The following is a 21416-nucleotide window of genomic DNA, read 5'->3' as shown; positions in this document are numbered from 1 at the left end:
ACTATAAGGGGATAAAAGCTTCCATTTGTTCATATTGTATAGCTATATGCAAACACACAGGTTTTTACTTGTTTGTTTTCTTTAAATGTATCATTACCAAATAAAATTTAAACCACCATGACCTCATACTAGAAAATACATCAGTAAGAATATTTGATAGGTCTGGGCAAATGGCTCAGCTCTTACAGAAGACCTGAGTTCAGTTTCCAGCACACTCTACAGGTGGCTTACAACTCACTCCAGCTCCAAGGAGATTGGAAACTTCTAGCCTTCAAAGGCATCTGAATCTATGTGCACATATACAAACACACACATGCATAATTAAAAATATTAAGACTGAGCTCACTATCAGGGCCCCTGTAGCCACTTCACATACTATGAACCCAAGCAAGCTACCACTGCTCTCCCTTCTCGCCTTCCTCCATTCAGGTAACTAAGTCCTAAGGCTGTTTGCCAGGAACAGATACCTTCTCTCAGCCTGTATCCATCTGCTATGCAACAGATCCCCAACAGAGAGTCTCCAGCTGTCACACATGATCCTTAGTCCAAGAACCCTGCCAGCCACCTGACTAGGGCCCTCTAGTTGCCCTATGGGGCTTTAAAACCCAAGACCAATCCGCATAGCCAAGTGAAATTTTCTCAAGACTCTTTAACCAAGCTTAGAGTTGTATTCTCAAATACTAGTTAAACAAAAAATCAAGAATCCAACCTTACTAGGAATTAGCCCTATGCAGAAAACATTATAAAAAAATCTGCTGAAAGAAGAAAAAGAAGTTGAACAAAAACAACAAAAAATAACCAACAAAGTAACCTCAGAGGTGCAAATTCTAATGCAGAAATAAAAAAGGACACAAAAAGCAAAACAACATGCTATCTCCAAAACACAAATTCTATAGCAATATTCCCTGTTGAAAATAAATGGAGACACTTTCAGACAAGGAATTCAAAAGAATGATTATCACAATGGCAAACAACTCAAAGAAGACAAAAACAAAGAGGTACTTGAAATAAGTAAGTCAATCCAAGACATGAAAATGGTCTAAAATTTTAAAGAAAACCAAAACAGAAAAGATGCTGGAAATGAATACATTTAAAAATCCAGTTGGAAATGTTCATTGAAAGCCTCATCAACAAAATGTATCATGCCAAAAACAGCAATTCAGGAATAGATAGCAGACAAAGTAGAAGAATTGGATACTTTAGTAAAAAGCCAATGAGAATTTTTAAAATACATATTAATGGAACATGGAAGAGCTTTGAGGTGCCATGGAAAAACCTAGCCTCCAAATATGGGCACAGAAGAAAAAGAATACCACATTGAAGACATAGAGAATATATTTAGTAAACTCATAGGGGGAAAAACCTCCTAACCAAGAGAAAGAAATGCTCATCTAAGAACAACAAACAGACAAGAATACACACATTATAGTTGTAAGATTAAAAACATAAGGTATTGAAAGACGCAAGAAAGAAAAACCAAGTCACATTTAAAAGCATGTCTATTAGAGCAACAATCAATATTTACAGAAACCTTTAAAACCAAAAAGGCCTAGAAAGATGTATTCCAAGTCCTGAGAGGTCACAACTGTCAACACAGATTATTATACACAGAAAAACTGTAAAGTTAAAGAAGAAACAAAAATTTGCATGGTAAAAAACAGACTAAATGAATTTATGACTAGAAAGTTAGCTCTATAGAGGATACTAGAACAATATTTCTATTTGAAGAGAATAATAAACAGAACCAAAAGGTCATAAGAAGCAAATAAGCAATGCCAGGGCAGGTAATCAAAAGAGATCTAAGAAATTACCACCAAACCAATGAAATGGCAAGAAGTAACACACATCAATCAATAATAACTGAAGATTATTTATCTCAATTCTATAACTAAAAGACACAGACTAACAGACTGTATTAGGATAGGGAATTCATCTTTTTGTTGCACTCAACTAATATATACCACCATCAAAGACCTCCTTCAGGTAAAGATTATTTTAAAAATGCATTCCAAGCAAATGAAACAAACAAACAAAAAAAAAAAAACCAGGTGTGGCTATTATAATATATGAAAAAATAGTCAGAGATCTAAGGAGGATATTTAATATTTCTTATAGAAAACTCTACCAGCAGGTAATTACAATCATAAAAATATATCGACTAAATACAAGGGTAACTGATTTATAAAAGAACCACTATTAGAACTAAAACGATAGATCCACCACAGCATAGTGACAGAGGGTAAATTCAATACCTGACTCTCACCAATAAATGTGTCATCCAGAAGTAAACTAAACAGAAATATACTGGAACTAAATTACATAAAAGATAAAACTTCAAATGGGCCTAACAAATCTATAAAATAGTCCTCTCAAACATCAAAAAATACATATTCTTCTCAGCAACCTATGGAATGAATGCACTCCATAATAGACCGCATACTAGGACACAAAAGAAGACTCAACAAATATTGAAAAACTAAAATAACATTCTACAGTCTACCTGACCACAATAAAAATAGAACTAGATATCAACAGCCAAAGAAATGACAGAAAATATAAAAACTCATGGAAACTAAATGGCACACAACTGAGCGATAATTGGATCAAGGATGAAGCCATGAAGGAAAAACTTTAAATTCCTAAAAGGGTTGGAATAATGGGTCAGAGGTTATGTGTACTTGCTGCTCTTGCAGGTACCTGGATTGCTTTCTAGCATACATATGGCAGCTCACAACTACCTATAGCCCCAGTTACCATAACTCTAGTTCTGGCTTCTATGGTCATCAGCCATGTACATTGCACACATGCATATAGGCAAAACATTCATGCACATAAAATTAAAAATAAATTACCCTTTATAACTAAACTAAAAATTCTTAGAATTAAATGAAGATGAAAAGACAGCATTTCAAAATACAGAAGGCAAAATGAGCATACATAAAAAAAGTGAAAAAGTCATAGTGGAAGCTTAGTACTATAAGTTTCCTAAAATATACTCATGCACATCAACAAAGAATTTAAACAAGGTTACCCTATAGCAGCATAGCATGTACCTACTAGTTACCATAGGCCAACAAATAAGTGACAGGAATGGGTTATCTGTTTTGGAGATGTTTATCAGTAAAGTCCCATTGACCCCAAAGGCTCTTGCCAATGCTTTAGGTTATCCTTCAGAACTGTTACTGAAGCCACGATAACTTGATTCAGAAAACATGGAGAAATAAGCTGACATATCTGGAAACTTCATGCCTACTGGCTAGCTGTATAATGGTAGATGGTGTTCAGTATTCAAGCAGAGGAGAAAAGAAATTACCAGCCTTACCTTGCTGTGAACACTATGATCTACAACAGTGACCAGTGTGGCACAGTAGTGTTATGAGAATAACAACTTTGTGATTGGGTTTAAAGCCTGCCCCACAAGTTGAAAGCCATACCTAAAGCTATTATTATGGTCCAGAAGGTGTGGATAGATAAGTCATGGGCCCCAGGGGGAGATCCTATTACTATCATTCTGCTAAACTGATATTAAATTCACTCCTAATGGTTGACATATTGGTCTATGGAGAGACTAATGCATCTCTAACCCCTCATCAGACAAACTTCTTTTTTGCAGGAGATAGTGATTAACACAGGAATTTACAACTGACCAAGGTATAGAGAAAAAGAGACTGGATAATAGCCTCAAACAGAACACCTATATCCAAGACTCGGAGGTCATCAAAGAAAAGGAGCAGAAACATCCTAAGAAGCAGAGGTCAGGGGTGGCCACAAGGAATCAGTGTTTTCTGAACACAAGGTAGCTGCTCATGTAATTTCATAGCAGCTGAGACAGTATGTATAAGACCTGTGCAGTCTCAAGCCAGACAAAATCCCATCCTGGAGAGGGGGTTGAATACAAAGTCCCACAACTACCTAAGGGGCTATTGACTGCTTGGAGAAGAAGAGGCCATTTTCTTAAAGTGTGCAGGCCCTGGTGGGTTGAAGACCGTACAGTGAAAACCACATTTCCAAGAGGATGTGGGCAGAAAAAATTGAAGCTGGTTTGTTGTTGGTATTGTTGGTGGTGGTGGTATTGTTGTTGTTGTTGTTGTTGCTGCTGCTGCTGCTGCTGCTATTGTTGTTAACAAGTTGGGTTGGTAGGGAAGCGGGGATGGATCTGGAAGTAGTTGGTGGAGGAGGTGCAGATGATCAAAACACATTGTATGAAATTCTCAAAGAACTAATAAAGATGAGAAAAATAAATTTTAAAATTATCTGTTGTGTTACTAGAACATCATTATCACAGCTAAGAAATTCCCTAACATCAGGCAAGAGCTTATCTACCTCCAAACTACTTAAGTAATGCCCAAAGTTTCTGCTTGGTTTCATTAAAGAAATGTGACAGAATTTTACTAAGTAGCACAGGCTAGCCTAGAACTGAGTAGTATCCCAGGATGACTTCACCCTTCCTGGAAACCCTCTTCTGTTTCCCAATGGCTGTGGTCATACACATGAGCCACCATACCCAGCTTGTTATGCTTTTTTGACAGAGAGCATTGTTTTATAACACCAGGATGGCTTCAAACTTGTAAACCTCCCGACTCAGCCTTGACAATACTGGTATTACATGGGTTCCCTCATAGCTGAATTGTGGATGTTTCTTCAAGCTATTTTTATATCGAGGATCAGTAGAATTTGCAGGTTACATTTGGTCATAACCTCTATAATTCTGCCCCTTCCTCACAATACTGACTTCATAAAAGAACAATATCTGAATGCCTTTTATATTTGCTTGCAACTTTGACATGCATTCAGTTCTTCTTATAGGTTTATCTCAGAATGAGCATATGATAATATCATTAGAGAAAATGAGACATCAGTTAAAAAATAAAAATCTTTTTAGAAGTCACAGATATATCCGGTATGGACAAAGTTCTGAGTTAAATAAAAATATACTTAAATATGTTCTTTTTTCCTTTTTAAAATTATAATTTATTTACCTTAAATCTCAATTGTAATCCACTCACGTTTATCTTCCTTTTCCCACCTTCCCTCCATCTTCCACCTTACTCCTCTCCAGTAGACCTCGGACAGGTAGGGCCCTCTTCCCCTACCCATCTGACCACAGTCTATCAGGTCTCAATCTAGATAGCCTGCTTCCCCTTCCTCTGTGTTCCCACAGAGCCTCTCTGCCAAGGAGCAGTGATCAAACCATTAGCATCAGAGTTCATGTCAGAGGCAATCCCCTGCACTCCCCTCCCTTTCTCCATGTGAAGATTGAGTTGTCCATTGGCTACCTCTGAACAGGGGGTCTAGGTTCTCTGCTTGCAATGTGCTTGGATGGTACATCAGTTTGTGAAGGTTCTGATGGGTCCAGATCCTCCAGCCTTCATAGTTTCCTTGTGGAGCTTTGACACACACCCTCTCTCCCCATCCTTCCATTCCCACCTCTTCCATACAAATCATAGCTCTTAACCAATAGTCTTGCTTTGAGTCTCAATATAACAACTGAGATGTAATATGAACAAATCAATAAAATATATTAAAAAATAAAATAAAATAAAATATTGTGTGTATAATAATACACACATTATGAACTTTTGAAAACACAATATATAATTATGTATTATAATTACAGAAGTATTAAAAGGCATACAAAAATGCACATGACAATTTGCCTATGAATGATGATTATTTTATAATTGTATATATTTATGCTTTTCAAAACTTCATAATGTGTGCATTATTATATACATAATTTTAAAAAATGTTTTTTAGAAATGATCCCTGAAAATATAGTCTTTTAAAAGTATTTTTAGAAGGCACAGATATATCCGGTATGGGCAAAGTCCATTAAAAAAGTTTTCCATTATTAATGAGATAAGCTCTGCTTCACTATTCCATCATTCATTCATTGAAATAATGACAAACTTCACTCTTTTTCGCATTCTTCATTTATTTTCTTCTAGATCCACCTACAACCTACATTGTTGTAAACCATTCCAACTCACCATCATTATACACAGTACCCTCAGAGTTTTTCTCGTAAAAAACACCATGGGGTTGTATGCTGAACGGATGGGAGGCACGGTTGTAGAAGACGACCTCAATGGTGTCACCCACTTCAGCCCTTATCACTGGCCCTGGAAAATGGAAAAGAGAGACCATGAGAACGAAACAGATGAAAATAGAAACAAAAAGGTAGGGAGAGAAAAATGTCACTGAATATAGAGAATGCTTCTCTTTAAAAAATAGTTTATTCTAAGAATTATGTTATTTATAATAATAAAAAGCACTACTAAATTCACTATCTCTTGTAATCCACACATATTACCCTAAGGTATACATAGGAGGGGGTTATTACCTCCACTTTATAGATGAAATGATTTCATAGAAAAGGGTTTACCTATAAAAATTCAAATAAAAATTACAGAGCCAGAACCTAAGGCCATGGTTTCCTTCTTTGCCACAGACAAATCCAATTCAATTAGTCCTAAATTTATTTTCTGTTCTCCCATATTTACATTCCCTAGTAGGCTCCATTTAAGATCCAAGCTCACCAAAATACTAACCAAAGTATAAGCAAAGAGAATGTACGCATTGAACTAGGTATTCTCAGCAAAACTTCTGTACTTCTGTGTGTGTCACTATTCATTATCACTTCCAACCTGACTTGAATCACTTTCAAGGCTACCAAGAAAATAATCAGACTGTTTATACAGACTCTATTCCAACGTTAGACTTTCTAGTTTGGTTTCCTAGTTCAATTTCCACATGGTCTTTGTCATTGAGCAGCTGGGTAGACATACAAAAAACTTGCCAACAAAAACTCCTTTTCTTTCCTAAGAATGATATTTTTCCTCACATTTCCCTGTCTAGCAATGTTTTCTATACAGAATCAACTGCACACAAACATCCATGCAATATATTACAATATTTCCAACGTTTTCTCCCACCCAATCTATTTCTTTTCTTGGTTCCATGAAGCAATAAAACCATATCTAATCTTCCTATATTGTATCAATACTGTGTGTTAGACCTTCTAAATATAGTTTCCAAGATTATACTATGAGCCTAGTTCTGTGTCCCTGATAATAGTGAACATGTCTATAGGCAGTAATCTGTCTCTAGACTGTCAAGATTCTGGCTGACCTTACTGCCTTTTAATAGTTCCTCAACAATACTCTACAGAGGCAATTCACAGAATGTAAACTGTACAATAATATAAAAGAATATGATGCCAAAATATTTTAGTAGTGCAAGTTTGAGAAATGATATATAATCTCCATTTTCTACTTGAACATTTATCATAAAAAACCGTAAAGTTCTCAGAAGTGTTACAGAAAAATTCTATTTGACTACGCTTAACTTATTGATTTTTAAACACACTCAGATCTGCAACATTTTTTTTACAAACACTCATTTCTTGGAACTCAACTTGGGAGATGCATTTACAGTCTTCACCAGCCTCAAGTTGTAAGTTCTCCTCACTTCTTTCTTTGTCTCTAGTTCTTGAATTTTAAGAGTTAAAGATTTCTCACCCAGTATTCCAAGATGTGTTTCTTCCTCTTGATGTACCCTTTCTTGGAATGTCTCATCTTGGAAGGCTTCATACCGAACTTTCCAGTAAATACCTCCAATTCGACTAGAGCTCTTCTGGAAGTACTTATCTGGGCCACTGACATGTAAGAGGGTAAATGTTATAAGAATCCATTGGCTAGTGGGACAGGACATTCTCCACCGTTAAGTGGAGAAGGAGATCTGACTTTCACACAAACTCTGGTGCCCCATATTTGACCATGTCCCTTGGATGGAGACGCCTGGTGGCACTCAGAGGAAGGATAGCAGGCTACCAAGAAGAGACTCAATACCCTATGAGCATACACAGGGGGAGGAGGTCCCCCTCAGTCACAGACATAGGGGAGGGGAGTAAGGGAAAAATGGGAGGGAGGGAGGAATGGGAGGATACAATGGATGGGCTAACAACTGAGATGTAATATGAATAAATTAATAATAAAAAAAGAAAAAAAGAATAAAAAAAGAATCCTTTGGGTATCAAATAGATTTTCACATCTCCCTTTAGCACACAAACTTTTACATCTTTATGAACCACCTGGTTTAACTCACAACAATAAGGACACTTTCTCTAGTTATAACACTAATTAAATGGTATAAAGCTTCTGCATCAACCTCTCCAAAGATAAATCATTTACTTTCAGAGGAGGTACTACAATATGTACTAATAATTGGAGTTACTCTTTATAGAAGGCTGAATTATTATTGCTTCTTATTTCTATATACTAAGACTAGTTCAGTCCTCTAGCGCTACACAGCCTGTATCTGTTCTTTATTTTTCTTCATCTTTTTTCTTTTCATTTTTTTTCCTTGAGACCCATGGATCATCACTAAAACCCAAGAAATGAAACAAAAGAGAAAGTAAATTCCAAAGTCTAAGAACCCGCAGCTACTGATAGCATATAACATTTAGCAGTTAGATGTACACAGGGGGGCAGGAGTGGTGATCTTCATGAGGCATGGCTGCGGGCCTCTGGTGAACACAGCAGGGAGATGAGACAATGGATAGAGAGATTATGATAATTGCTGCATTGTTGCATGATGACTGCATTGGACAGGTTGGTTTTCGTCAAAGACGTTTTTAAATAAGGCAGTCCTGAAGATAAAGTTGATGATAGCATGGCTGGCTAGGAATATACAATGAAGATTGGAGTATTGCTATTCCTATGGATGTTGTTGAATTTTGACACCCACCTCCCACAATCAGCTAAGCCACATTTGGATATTCATGGTGAACTCTGACTCACTGATTAATTTATAAGAGCTCATCATGCCCTCTTTCTGCTTCGCTCGATGTTTGGTGTTCAGCACGGAGGTCTATGAGATGATATGGGGCCACCTCGTTCCTGAGGCACACCAGTTATCTTGGGCTGCCCAAAGTCCTGTACCAATGGTCTTCTGTGTCTAAATTCACTTGTCCAGTTATGAAGAAGCTTGCAGAGCTCTACTGGCACCTCCCATCTGGATAGTCTCCAGCAACTGGGAATTGGATGTGTGCTGGTAGCTTTCATCCCTTTAGTAACTTCTGAGATCACTATCCTTATATGATAAGTGCATTTTTCAGATCATTTTTCATGTTCAGCAATACATGAACATCTTGCCTGGTCCTTTCACCTTATACATAGATGGACTCTCTCTGGTGCTGCCCCAAGGGAATAGCCACCCTCAGCAACTAATATTCATTTACTGGTCTCTCTGGGAAACATGCTCACTTGCTCCATAGTTACATGTCTGTCTTTCTTGGCATATTTAATGTGATCATCCACTACCTCATTAGATATTTTTCTTCCTAAGGTTCAAAAGTTTGTTATCTGCTTCTCTCTGAACAGGTAGCAAAGAACCCTTGTTGCCCTTATCTTGTCACAAAGTTTCTGAATAATATCACCGTATTATTACTAGAACTTATGCCTCTGGACACCTAACTTTGTTTTGTAAAAAATGTAGTCTTAATGTTTTTTAATATCCTAAACCCTCAAAAAAGAAAGGAAGAAAGGAAGGAAGGAAAAAGAGAGAAGGAAAGAAAGAGAGAAAGAAAGAGAGAAAGAAAGAAAGAAAGAAAGAAAGAAAGAAAGAAAGAAAGAGCAAGCCACCCACTAACCTAATCTGTAAGTCCTAGGCAGGCTCCTGGAGGAAGGATCAAGATCTAGCCTTCTCAGCACCAGGCAACCTCAAGAACTTCCCTATACCCCATTACATCATGCCATTACAAGGACAACATCATCCCAAGTACACTTCAAAATTCTCTACATAAGTGAAAGAACTGTCTCTCTATAATATACATAGTATTAGTAAATTGTCAAATGTTCTTTAAACTCACTAAGAAACTTATTCTGAAGGTGGGGTTTGTCCCTCCCTCTCAGACCCAAGCCTGTTTATCTTGAAGTGTCTTCTAAGACCACTTGTCCAGGGACAGGCTGACCCCCCAGCCCTGTGAGAAAGTTAAATGAGAGCAATAAACCCTTACAAGAATAAGAATACTGTGCTCTTGAGAACAGAAGGGAGGTAAATTGTTAGAATAAAAACATTGTGTCCATGAACACAGCTAGGAAACAAGTCATTCCCAAGCACCATCCCATATCAAAAGATTCAGCTACTGCTTATTCTATATTATAAATATATAATGTGATATAAAAACTAGAACAGCTAACTAGAAGTCTCATTTAGGAGAAGACATTTTACTTGGGGACCCTCTTTACTGGTCAGAGGCTCCAGCTGACTATTTGGGTTCCTGAGGTTTGCCAGTTAGTTTGTGTTGGATGACATCAATGTCTGAACTGATGCTCTACACTTGTTGTTTTACTCCTTATTTGTGGTTGCTGTACACTTAACAAAGGCCTTCATTCAAAACCAAACACACAGCTATCATGAGCCATTCTCCAAACAGAACACTCTCTCTAGGCACTCTCTGGGGAGATGTTAACCAGTCTTAAAATCTGTTTGCTTGTTTGTTTGTATGTTTGTTTGCTTGTTTTTAAAAACCCACTGCTATTTAAAGAAAGGAACAGCATAAAACTTTGTGTATAAAATCTGTATTTCTCTAATACCAAAACGAGATAAAGTCACAAACACACAGACAAAATACATAAACTATAGAGCAATCTTATTGACAAGCGTAGGTGCCATATTTCTTAATAAAATGCATATTTAAAAATTCAATAATACATCAAATATGTCATTATCATGATCAACTTGATTTTATTCCAGGGAGGCAGCGATACTTTGAAAAATGCAAATTAACACATAACAATCAGTAGTCTACCTATATACCAACAGTAAAAATGCTGCAAAAGAAATCAAGAAAACAATCCCATTCAAAATTGCCTCCAAAATTACTTTGGAATAAATGTATTCAAGGAGGCAAACAATTTCTACAATGCAAACTTTTAAGCACTTAAGAAAGAAATTGAATAGAACTCCAGGAGATGGAAAGATTCACATGCTCATGAACAAGAAGAATTAATATTGTGCAAATGGTTATACTACCAAAATCAATCTATAGATTTAGTGCAATGTCCATCAAAATTTTGTTGCCCTGTTCATAAACAGTAAAAGAAAATCTGAAAATTTATTTCAAAGCATAAAAGATTCCAGACCACCAAAGTAATCATGAACACACACCCACAAAGATAATGTTAAAGGTATCACAACAACTAATTTTGGGTATATTACAAAGTTATAATAATAACAATAATTAAAGAAAAAGTACCCATTTTAAAGATCAAGGAGAGGTACAGGGGAGGATTTGGAAAGAGGACAGGAAAGAGGAAAATGATGTAATGCTTTGATGTACATAAAAGGGTTTGTAGCAAGGTAGGTGTTTACCTTTGGTAGTATACACTCTGCCTTCCAGTACCATGAACACTAGTCATGTTCAGTAGTTTCATGGTAGCGATTCTGGCTGGGGTGAGAATCTCAAAAGAATTTTAATTTGCAATGTCCTAATGGGAGAGTGATGAAACTTTTTTCAAATATGTATTTGCCAGTTTGCGCTTCTATTGAGAACTGTTTATTTGGCTCACTATCCAACATTTTTATTGGCTTTTACATTAAATTTCAGAAGTCCTTTGTATGTATTTTAGGTACTAATCCCTCCTCTAATGCATGGGTAACAGGGGCTTTTTCCTGTTTGGTAGGCTGCCCTCTCACTCTGTTGATTGTTTTCATTTTCTATGCATAAGATTTGTTTGACTCATGTTCTCCTCTGGGTGTTCCAATGTTTCCAGTGTTACATTAACTCTTTAGGGCATTTTGAATTAATGCCAAGGAATATTTTTCTAAACATGGTCTGTACTTTCTTTTATTATCATCATACACTTTCCATCAAGGTACAAAGCATGTTTCTTTTTAAAGTTTAGTACTAAACCTTAAAAATTTCCATATTTTAATTTTATACAACTTTGAAATGAAAATACTTACACTCAAGTTACTTGAAGCCTGAACACACTTCCATGATTAGGTGACCTATGTCAAAGTAGATCTAGGCCCTAGGAAAATGGGGCAAACTTATTGCTTTTGAAAGGTGTGCTAAAGATATTAGTAGCCTTTTATCAGCCAAATTACAAAGTCAGGATGGGATAAAGACAGGAAATTTTCTTCAAGAAATGATAAAGCATCATTGGTGAAGGCTCCTAGTTCATAATTTCCCCCCAAAGAGTTGGGAAAAATGGGTGAAATCTCAACATGAGCTTCAAAGTCCTATTCTTGAAAGGTCAGTAGCCCTTGCTAAGCAACTGCAGAGGAGGGTGGCTCCTCAGGCCAAGGAATGAAAATGAAAAGTTTATTGCTTTATTTCCATTTCCAACAGCTGTGAAAGTTAAGTGAAATGGCCCTGGTACTGACTTTGCTAACAGGTTTCCTGGAAAAACAGACAACTCAGACCATTCCTCTTGCTTTAGCAAAGATGCTATTCAAAGATGCTGTTTTTAAAAGTACTTGGGAATTATCTCCTTCGTCCCTAAGGTGGAAAGGCTCAGAAAAGGGAGTCTTCTGTACAGCCACCTTCTAGGCCAGAATGAAATTCATAAAGGTTGGAGACCCCACAGAAGTGAAAGTGAGTTTCTGTCACCATCATGGATTTAGGAAATCTGATGAGACTAGAGCCATATGTCAGATTTTTCAGGAAAAAAGGACTCAGCAATCTAAGTAGCATCAGCTCTGGCGAAGTGCATAACAGCCAAGAGGAAAAACAGTCCCATATATCTGACTGACGTGGCCTTCATACCAACATAACTTGAAAGTTATAGTTTTTGGTGGCTGTGGGCAATATGTTCACTCTTACAATGCTAATTTTGCTGACTCATGAAAACAGAAAGCCTTTCTCTTATAGAAAGCATTCAGGAAGAAAGCATTAGAATGTACCAGGAGAGAGAAGGAGGACACAGGAAGAAATTTACTGTAGAGAATGCCAATATAGAAATGATATTTCTTTCACAAAATATTTTCTAATAATAATTTTAAATTAACACAAAGCAGGCTCAAGGCTTGAGATATTATGGCCTATAGCACAACCTTACTTTTCTCTTAGATAATTTCTGGAACTCTCACAAAAACTAGATTATTAACTTTTGTTTACAATGGATCAATCCTAACTTTTTATATCCAATTTGAACTAGAGTTTTATCTTCTTTGATTAAAATCCTGGCTTGGGCAACTCAGGAACCACCCTATGATCATTCTCATTTAAATTTCTTAACTTTTTGAAGATAATAACTTCAGAACCCACCAATTTCTGCATTTGACTATTTTCACAACAATTAAGTATGATGCTTTTGAGAAACCCAATGCCCATCCACAATTGGGTATGACACCTTGTGTGCATGAGTGCATCTCTCAGCTAACTCATGTTCTTAAATCTGTTTAAGTTGTCTTTTAGTAGACTCCAATTCTGATACATAAGAGCTAGTCCTGAAAGGGATCTGGTTTTACTCAAGAGAAGGTCCCTAAAGGATAAGGGAAGTCATAAGGCCCTCTGCAGGCAGCAGCAGCATGGGATTATCTTTACCCCATCACCACTAACAATTTGAGAGCTTCTGCAAGATCCAATTTTGAAGTTTTATTAGTGAGTCTCCCTGGCTGTCACTAAATTGCCCTGCTCTTAGTTTTTGTTTATCTTTTATTTGTTGGTTTGTTTGTTTTCATTTCTAGCTGGTGACCTATAGTAGTGTTTAATCAGTGCAACAGGCACCAAAGGCACAAATTCACTTTGAAACATCAATTCCCTCTTCTTGACTCAGTTGGAACAATTCACATTTTGCCATGGAGGACATATTTATAAGGACTGATGCTCTACTGCCCAAAGCCACAGTTTTAACACCAAAATAGTCATCTGATACCCTATGGAGATAAACTAACTCTCAGGTCACCACGAGAATATAAGCCCCATTAAAATATACATTCTAGATTTTTTTAAACCATTAGATGATTTGTTCTCTGGATTTTGGCTCTTTGAAAGACTGCCATCAACCCAGATGATAAAAAATCAGTAACACTACATATGTTTATAGATACAAAATGTATTACATGAGTTATAGGGTTAATTTTTTGTTTTGGGTAAATAGCTAACAGTATGGTTTCTTGTGGCCTTTTGAGCCATCCATTTTTTTTTTTTTTTTACCCACATACCTCCTTCTCCTGTATTATCGTCCTTACTCCTTCCCTAATGGGGTCCTCCTTTTTTAACCATGAATTTAAAAGAGACCAGGGAAAGGTATACGGGAGGATTGGAAGGAAGAAGGAAAGGGAGAAATGATGTAACTAAAATATAATCTAAAAAAAGTGGAGAAAAAAACATTAAGAGTAGCAACCATTTCTGTATTCTTTTTTTGATTCTGCCTTTCTTACTTTAACTACTTTCTGTGAAGCTAACAGCCTCAAATTCAAGTCTGAGTGAACTCTTCTGGCCTGCTCTTCAATGCTGTGCTGTTTTGCTAGCTCTTTTTTCATCTTTGACCATTTCTTATTTCATCTTTTTTTCCCCTTTGGCTTGTATTCACACCAGATGATGTTTGACTATTTTTAATTTTTAAAAGATTTTGTTTTTGAATTATGCATATATCTGAGTGTGAATTTGTGTCATGTAAGTACAGTGCCTACAGAGGCCAGAAGGTGACAGAGCTGGAAATGAAGTTCCAGGTGGTGTAAGTTGGGAGTCAAAGTCGGGTTCTCCTCACTGGCTGTGTGCTCTTAAACACTTAGCTCTCACCCCAGCACTCACCTGATGATGCTTTGATGAAGGGGCTCCACAGATTTTCAAGGACAAAATACATACATGTAGAACCCAGTGGCTATGAAGATCTGTCTTTGGACTGTTCTAAGGACATGTAATAAAGCATACTAAGAGGCAGTCTCTGGGGATGCCTACGGGGCTAGTGCCAGAATAATGGCCATACATGGTGTCTAATCCAGGAAATATGTCACAAGCCTGTGATGCCTATGCAAAGTGAGGAACTCAGAAATTTCATCACTACTCCAAATCAATACTGCTCATGGCCTCTTCTTTCTTTTCTTCTTTCCTTTTAGGCACACAAGCCAGAGCCAGGACTATAGTTTAGCCCTGTTATAAAATAAACAGTAAAACAACCTTGGCCTAAAAGGAAGAAGAAACATTCATCTAGAAGGATATCTCATCCCCTGCTCTTTAAGCTTAAAGTGGAAAGAAAGGGTGATATCTGAACTGAAAAACAGGCTTCAACTTTTATCTTTTCTGTCCTGGAGCCTTTCTTAAATCTCAGTAAAATGGTGATAAGGGTTTTCTAATTGGGTTCATTACCAAGAATATGCGCTGAATCAGTGTTACTGTTCTACATGTTCTTAGTAATCATTTTCCTAATTGTATTCTACGGAGAACAACATGGAGCAAAACATTCTGCCCTTAGAATTCCTAAAATTAGGTGACTATAAGCAATGTCTAGCATGTCCTCTTTTCCCCATCCACTTGGATGAGACTTTGAGGGTGTATTTTCTGTCAGTCTCATAGCAAAATCCCTGATTCTCTGGCCACTACATGGTTATATATTTTAGAGTAATGGCATGTCGAAATTATAATCTTTCCATATGCTTAATTTAAAGTGTGTGTGAGTATATGCAATGTGTCCACATGAGTGTGTGTATATTTGAATGTGTTTGCAGAGCAAGTTTGGTGTGCTGTTGCCTCTTCATTTTTTCTCTTTGAAAAAAGAGAATAGCTAAGACTCAGGAATTTCATTTCAAACACCGCTATCAGTATGCACCACAGTCAGTCCAGGAATGACAATGAGTAATAAGAAGGAAATGTCATTTTGGAAGAGAAAGACGAAAAAGCATGCCAACAAGCATCCACCAGAAGAGATTTTGACTGTATACTGGCAGTACTTGTCATAAGGAAGTGCATATTGGAGAGAAATCCATGTCCTCAAGTTTGATAATTCATATTTCTTGTGGAGGCTGAAATCAGTCTACTAGAAAATCTTTTATATTAGATAAAAATGGTGTTACAGGATGTATAGTTTAGCGTTTGGCAGATGATGGCATCTAATTTATTTTGACTTTAGTAGAACATTGCAGGCAATGCTCACTCTACTGATTTTGACTGCTGGTTTCTGACTTTTGCTAGGAGTTAGGGTTCCCTTAAGGCTCCATGACATTAATGCTTTGGGATTAAAATCAATTTCTCAGAGTGTTGACCAGCAGAGTCATTAGTAGATGCAGAGGTTCCATGTTGAGTAGTCAAAGTCTCAAAAATCATGATCCAGCACTGGCCCAACCTGGGTGATGTGTAGTTAGTTCATTGCTGCCTGCTCTGTGGCTCTACCAGAAGCCACAGTTACAACACCCTCTAAACGGAAATGTTTATATCTATGTTCTACATCTGATGCAGCTGACTTTGGCTTAAGGTTAACATTTCAGTTTGCGATTATTCTGAATGATCCACATTGAGTTTGCTTTGAGTGAAATTGTCTAATTCAGAGTTACACTTAATTATTTTTCGGAGACAATCGAAAACTTAGAGTATTTCAATCCAATACATAATCAAAATAGCCAAATGCACTGAGTTTCTAAGTAATCAATCCCCCATCCATACTCATGCAATAAACCTTAACTAAACTCAGTCTCTCTCTCTCTCTCTCTCTCTCTCTCTCTCTCTCTCTCTCTCTCTCTCTCTCTCTCTCTCTCACACACACACACACACACACACACACACACACACACACACACACCAATGGAGACATGAAATTTGGAGCAGGACTTTTTGGGAAGAAAATATTCTGTAGTTCAAAAGGAAAGCATACTGAGGGAAATCACACAATTTCATTATATACATGTCTGGAATTGTTTTTAAAAATGCATAGGACACCTTATACTTCTGAGTAACTCTTTTCAACTTCCCAGACCTTTTATTTGACCTTTCTACTACCAATTTAAAAAAAGTAGTTGAATTTTTTGGCATAGCTTTAACAAACATCTCAATTTGAAACTTCTGTACAAAGTATACAGTCATGAGATTTATAAATTAGTATTGGCACCTACCTAGTTAAAATGTACAAAATAATCTAAATATGATTCCTTTTTAAAGAAATATTGTACTAATAGGAAATCATGGTCTGAGGCAGTATACATTTTTTTTTAGGGAACAAATCCTATACAGTCCTTCTTTAATATTACTCACTAGAAAAATTAAAAATACACATGACCACAACTAAAGGAGATCAAGGGGATACAAATTGGAAAGGAAGAAGTCACAGTATCACTGTTCGTGTACGATATGATAGTATACACAAGTGACCCAAAAAATTCTACCCAGGAACTTCTACAGCTGATGAACTCCTTCAGCAAAAAGGCTGGATACAAAATCAACTAAAAAAATCGGTAGCCCTCCTGTATAGAAAAGACAAATGGTATCAAGTCTCTTCTTGGCTACCAGCTGTCCTTCCTCTGAGTGCCACCACGTCTCCCCCTCCAGGGGACATGGTCAAATGTGAGGCACCAGAGTATGTGATAAAGTCATATCACACTCTCCACTCAACTGTGGAGAATGTTCTGACCATTGGCTAGATCTGGGAATATACAGGGGGAGGTAATCCCCCTCAGGAACAGTCATAGGGGAGGGGAATAATGGGAAAATGGGGGGGGGGGAGGAATGGGAGGATACAAGGGATGGGATAACCATTGAGATGTAACAAGAATAAATTAATAAAAAAAAGAAAAAAAGAAAAAAGAAAAGACAAATGGGCTGAGAAAGAAATTAGGGAAAGAATCCTTTCACAATAGCCACAAAAAAACCATAAATTATCATGGTGTAACTGTAACCAAGCAAGTGAAAGACTTGTATGAAAAAAACTTCAAGTCTCTAAAGAAAGAAATTGAAGAAGACATCTGAAGATGAGAAGATCTGCCTTGTTCATGTATCGGGAGAATCAACATAGTAAAAATGTCCATCTTACCAAAAGCAATCCAGAGATTAAGTGCAATGCCCATCAAAATTCCTACACAATTCTTTACAGACTTTGAAAGATTAATACTTAACTTCATATGGAAAAACAAAAAAGTCCAGAATAGCAAAAACAATCCTATACAATAATAGATCTTCTATAGGAATCTCCATCCCACATCTCAAGCTCTACCATAGAGCGTCAGTAATAAAAACGGCATGGTACTGGCATAGAAACAGATTTGATTCAAAGGAATCAAATCAAAGATCCAGAAATAAACCCACACACCTACGGACATTTGATTTTTGACAAGGAAGCCAAAACTATACAATGGAAAAAAGATAGCATTTTCAACAAATAATGCTAGTTTAACTGGATGTCTAAGCGTAGAAAATGCAAATATATCCATATTTATAACCCTGCACAAAAGTAAAGTCCAAGTGGATTAACAACGTCAACATAAAACCTTAAACTCATTGGCCCAGGAGACCACTTCCTGAATAAAACACTAACAGCTCAGGCTATAAGATCACCAATTAATAAATCAGACCTCATGAAACTGAAAAGCTTCTGTAAGACAAAGGATACTGTCAACAGAACAAAACGACATCTACAGACTTGTAAAAAATCTTCACCAATCCTATATTTGACAGAGGGCTAACATCCAAAATATACAAAGAACCCAATAAATTACACACCACCAAATGAAATAATCTAATTAAAAAGTGGGATACAAAATTGAACAGACAATTCTCAACAGAGGAATATAGAATGGCCAAGAAACACTTAAAGAAATGCGCAATGTCCCTCATCATCAGGGAAATGCAAATCAAAACAACTGTCAGAATGGCTAAGATCACATGCAGATATTAGCCACATAATACAGGCTAACCACACTATATAACACAGACCTAAAAAGGCTAAATAACAAGGATGACCCTAGGAAGGATGCTTATTTCTCAATCAGAAGGGCAAATGGAATAGACATTGGAAGCGGTTGAAGAAAAGGAACAGAATGGTAGCCTAACATAGAGGTCCTCTGAAAGACTCCACCCAGCGGGCCACCTAAGTAGATGCTGAGATTTACAGCCTAATTTTGGGTGGAGCGCAGGGAGTCTTATGGAAGAGTTGGGGGCTAGAAGGACCTGGAGGGGACAGGAGCTCCACAAGGAGACCAATGAAGCCAACAAATCTGGGCCAGGTCGGGGGTGTAGGATGCTGTAAAGACTGATGCACCAACCAAGGACCATGCATGGTGAGGACCTAGACCCTCTGCTCGGATGTAGTGGCTAGACAGCACAGTATCCTTGTGAGTTCCATAATATGGGAAGTAGGGCCTACCATTGACATGGACCCTGTTGCCCACTCATTGATCACTTCCCCCTGGTAATGCAGCCTTGCCAAGCCACAGAGGAAGAGGATGTTGGCAGTCCAGATGAGACTTGATAAGATGGCATCAGATGATACAGGAGGGGGTCTCCCCCTTTCTATGGACTAGGGGAGAAGGGAAGAGGGAGGGAGGGTAGGACCAGGAGGAGATGAGATAGTGTGTCTACGTTTGAGATATAAAATGAATAAATTAAGTTTTTAATTAATAATGAAAAGAAAATAATTAAAAAGCCTTTTGAGTGTGTGGCATGTATGTGTGTGCGATGCATATAAGTATGTGGGTGCAAATGTCCAAACGTGTACATGCAGAGTCCAGAGAAGGACAGTGTTTTCTCTCTTATTCTCTCACCTCGTTGCCTTGAGATAACATCTTAAGCTTGCCCTTTCCCTAGGATGGATGGCTTTTGGGATCCACCTGTCTCTACTCCCCATTCTTACGGTTTATAAGCATGAGTAGCTATGTACACCTTTTCATGTATGTGCTGGAGATTTGAACTCAGATCCTCATGCTTGAAGAGCAAACCTTATTCCCAAATGAGCCATATACCGAGCCTTTGAACAGACTGTTCTCAAAAGATGAAATGCAAATGGCCAATAAATACATATAAAAAAACGTTCTTTCTAACCAGTCATCCCAGAAATAGAATTCAAAACTACACTGAGTTCCGTCTTACCTTCAGTAGAATATCACTCATCCAGACAAGAAACAACAGTAAATGTTGATTCAGGTGTGGACACAAGGTAACTTTTATATACTGTAAGTTGGAATGTAAACCAGTCCAGTCACTATGGAAATCAGTATGGAGATGTCTCAAAAGAAAAATAAGACAACACCTATAAATAGATCTAGTATATAACCCAACTGTACCATGATAGGGTATTTACCCAAAGAACCGCAAATCAACAAATCACAGACATACTTGCTCATTTTTTCCTGAATTACTATGCACAACAGCTATGCTATGAAACCAACATATGTGCTCAACAACACAAGAATGAATAAGGAAAATATAGGATGAATATACAATGGAATTCTTACAGCCACAATCAAGAATGAAGTTACACTAATTGCAGAAACATGAATGTAACTGGAGATAATCATATTAATCAAATTAAACTAGTTTCAGAACAATAAGTATTGCCTGTTTTCTATGCTCTGTAATTTATGGAGTTTATAGCAACTTTAAATCATGCACATATGTATGACAGAAAAGTAAAATCAGAAATAGAGGGAATTACCTGTTCAGGGAAATAAAGGATACTAATGGAGATGGAAGAAGTGATTAAAAGGAAGTTAGGGTAGAACAGGGTGGAGCTCTATAAATTTATAGTGTGATCCTTTCTGACATCCATTTTCCAAGAAACAAGCAAAAACCATGGGAATGAGCCAATCTGACTTTCTAATTAGCAAACTATTAAATGACTTGCCGCCTGAGCTGCTGTGGGGGGAAAAGGGAGTATCAGTCTAACAGCCAATCAGGCTATACTTGTACTAGCATCAACTATGGATGCCTTGAGACACCAAGATTACAGACGATTATCCTGGCTCCTAGAAATACAGTTCTAGCCAAGACTGAAAGAGTTTGTTCCAGACTTTGTGCAATCAGAAGTCTTAATAAACTATTTCCACCTTAGTCAAACAGGTAGCCCTTTCCATGGGGAAACAGTACTACGAGTGATCTAAAAGATAGCCTAAATGGCTGGAAATATTGTAAAATAAAATTATGATTGAGAAATCACAGGCTACATTTGGTCCAAGTATACCTTCTCAGACTATAGAATCAGGAAGGGTAGGCTTACTCAGAAAGTCCGCTGGAAGACACTGTACTGTGCTTTCTCTCCCATTACAGCATTGGCCCCAGTAAACATTTCTCTTACGTGTTCCATTTGCTTATATTTTGTTGTGTGGTTTGAAGTGGTAACGTGAAGAATTGGCAGTGGCAGAAATCTAAACTACAGGTTTGTCTTCCTTGAAATAAACATTGATACCACAAGCCCCATACTAACGCATGTACTACTTACTGCCTCGTTGTTTGGTAGTTGAAAAAGTTCCTGCATTTGACAATA

General features: G+C 37.2%; 1 protein-coding gene across 4 annotated transcripts in view; it reads right to left on the bottom strand.

Moving 5' to 3' along the window:
- The window catches only part of Heph (hephaestin), a 106214-nt gene that overhangs the window by 52196 nt on the left and 32602 nt on the right, over positions 1 to 21416 (bottom strand). For all 4 annotated transcript variants that reach the window (XM_051140938.1, XM_051140940.1, XM_051140939.1 and 1 more), the window contains 2 exons: positions 7521 to 7657; positions 5991 to 6122 (listed from right to left, as the gene is read on the bottom strand). In XM_051140938.1, the coding sequence (XP_050996895.1) occupies positions 5991 to 6122; positions 7521 to 7657 (269 nt within the window). The remainder of the gene's footprint in view (positions 1 to 5990; positions 6123 to 7520; positions 7658 to 21416) is intronic.

Source organism: Acomys russatus, chromosome X (genome assembly GCF_903995435.1).
Source record: "Acomys russatus chromosome X, mAcoRus1.1, whole genome shotgun sequence".
Classification (NCBI taxonomy): domain Eukaryota; kingdom Metazoa; phylum Chordata; class Mammalia; order Rodentia; family Muridae; genus Acomys; species Acomys russatus.
The sequence above is the reverse complement of the archived record's forward strand: the minus strand, read 5'-3'. Positions and strand labels throughout refer to the sequence as shown.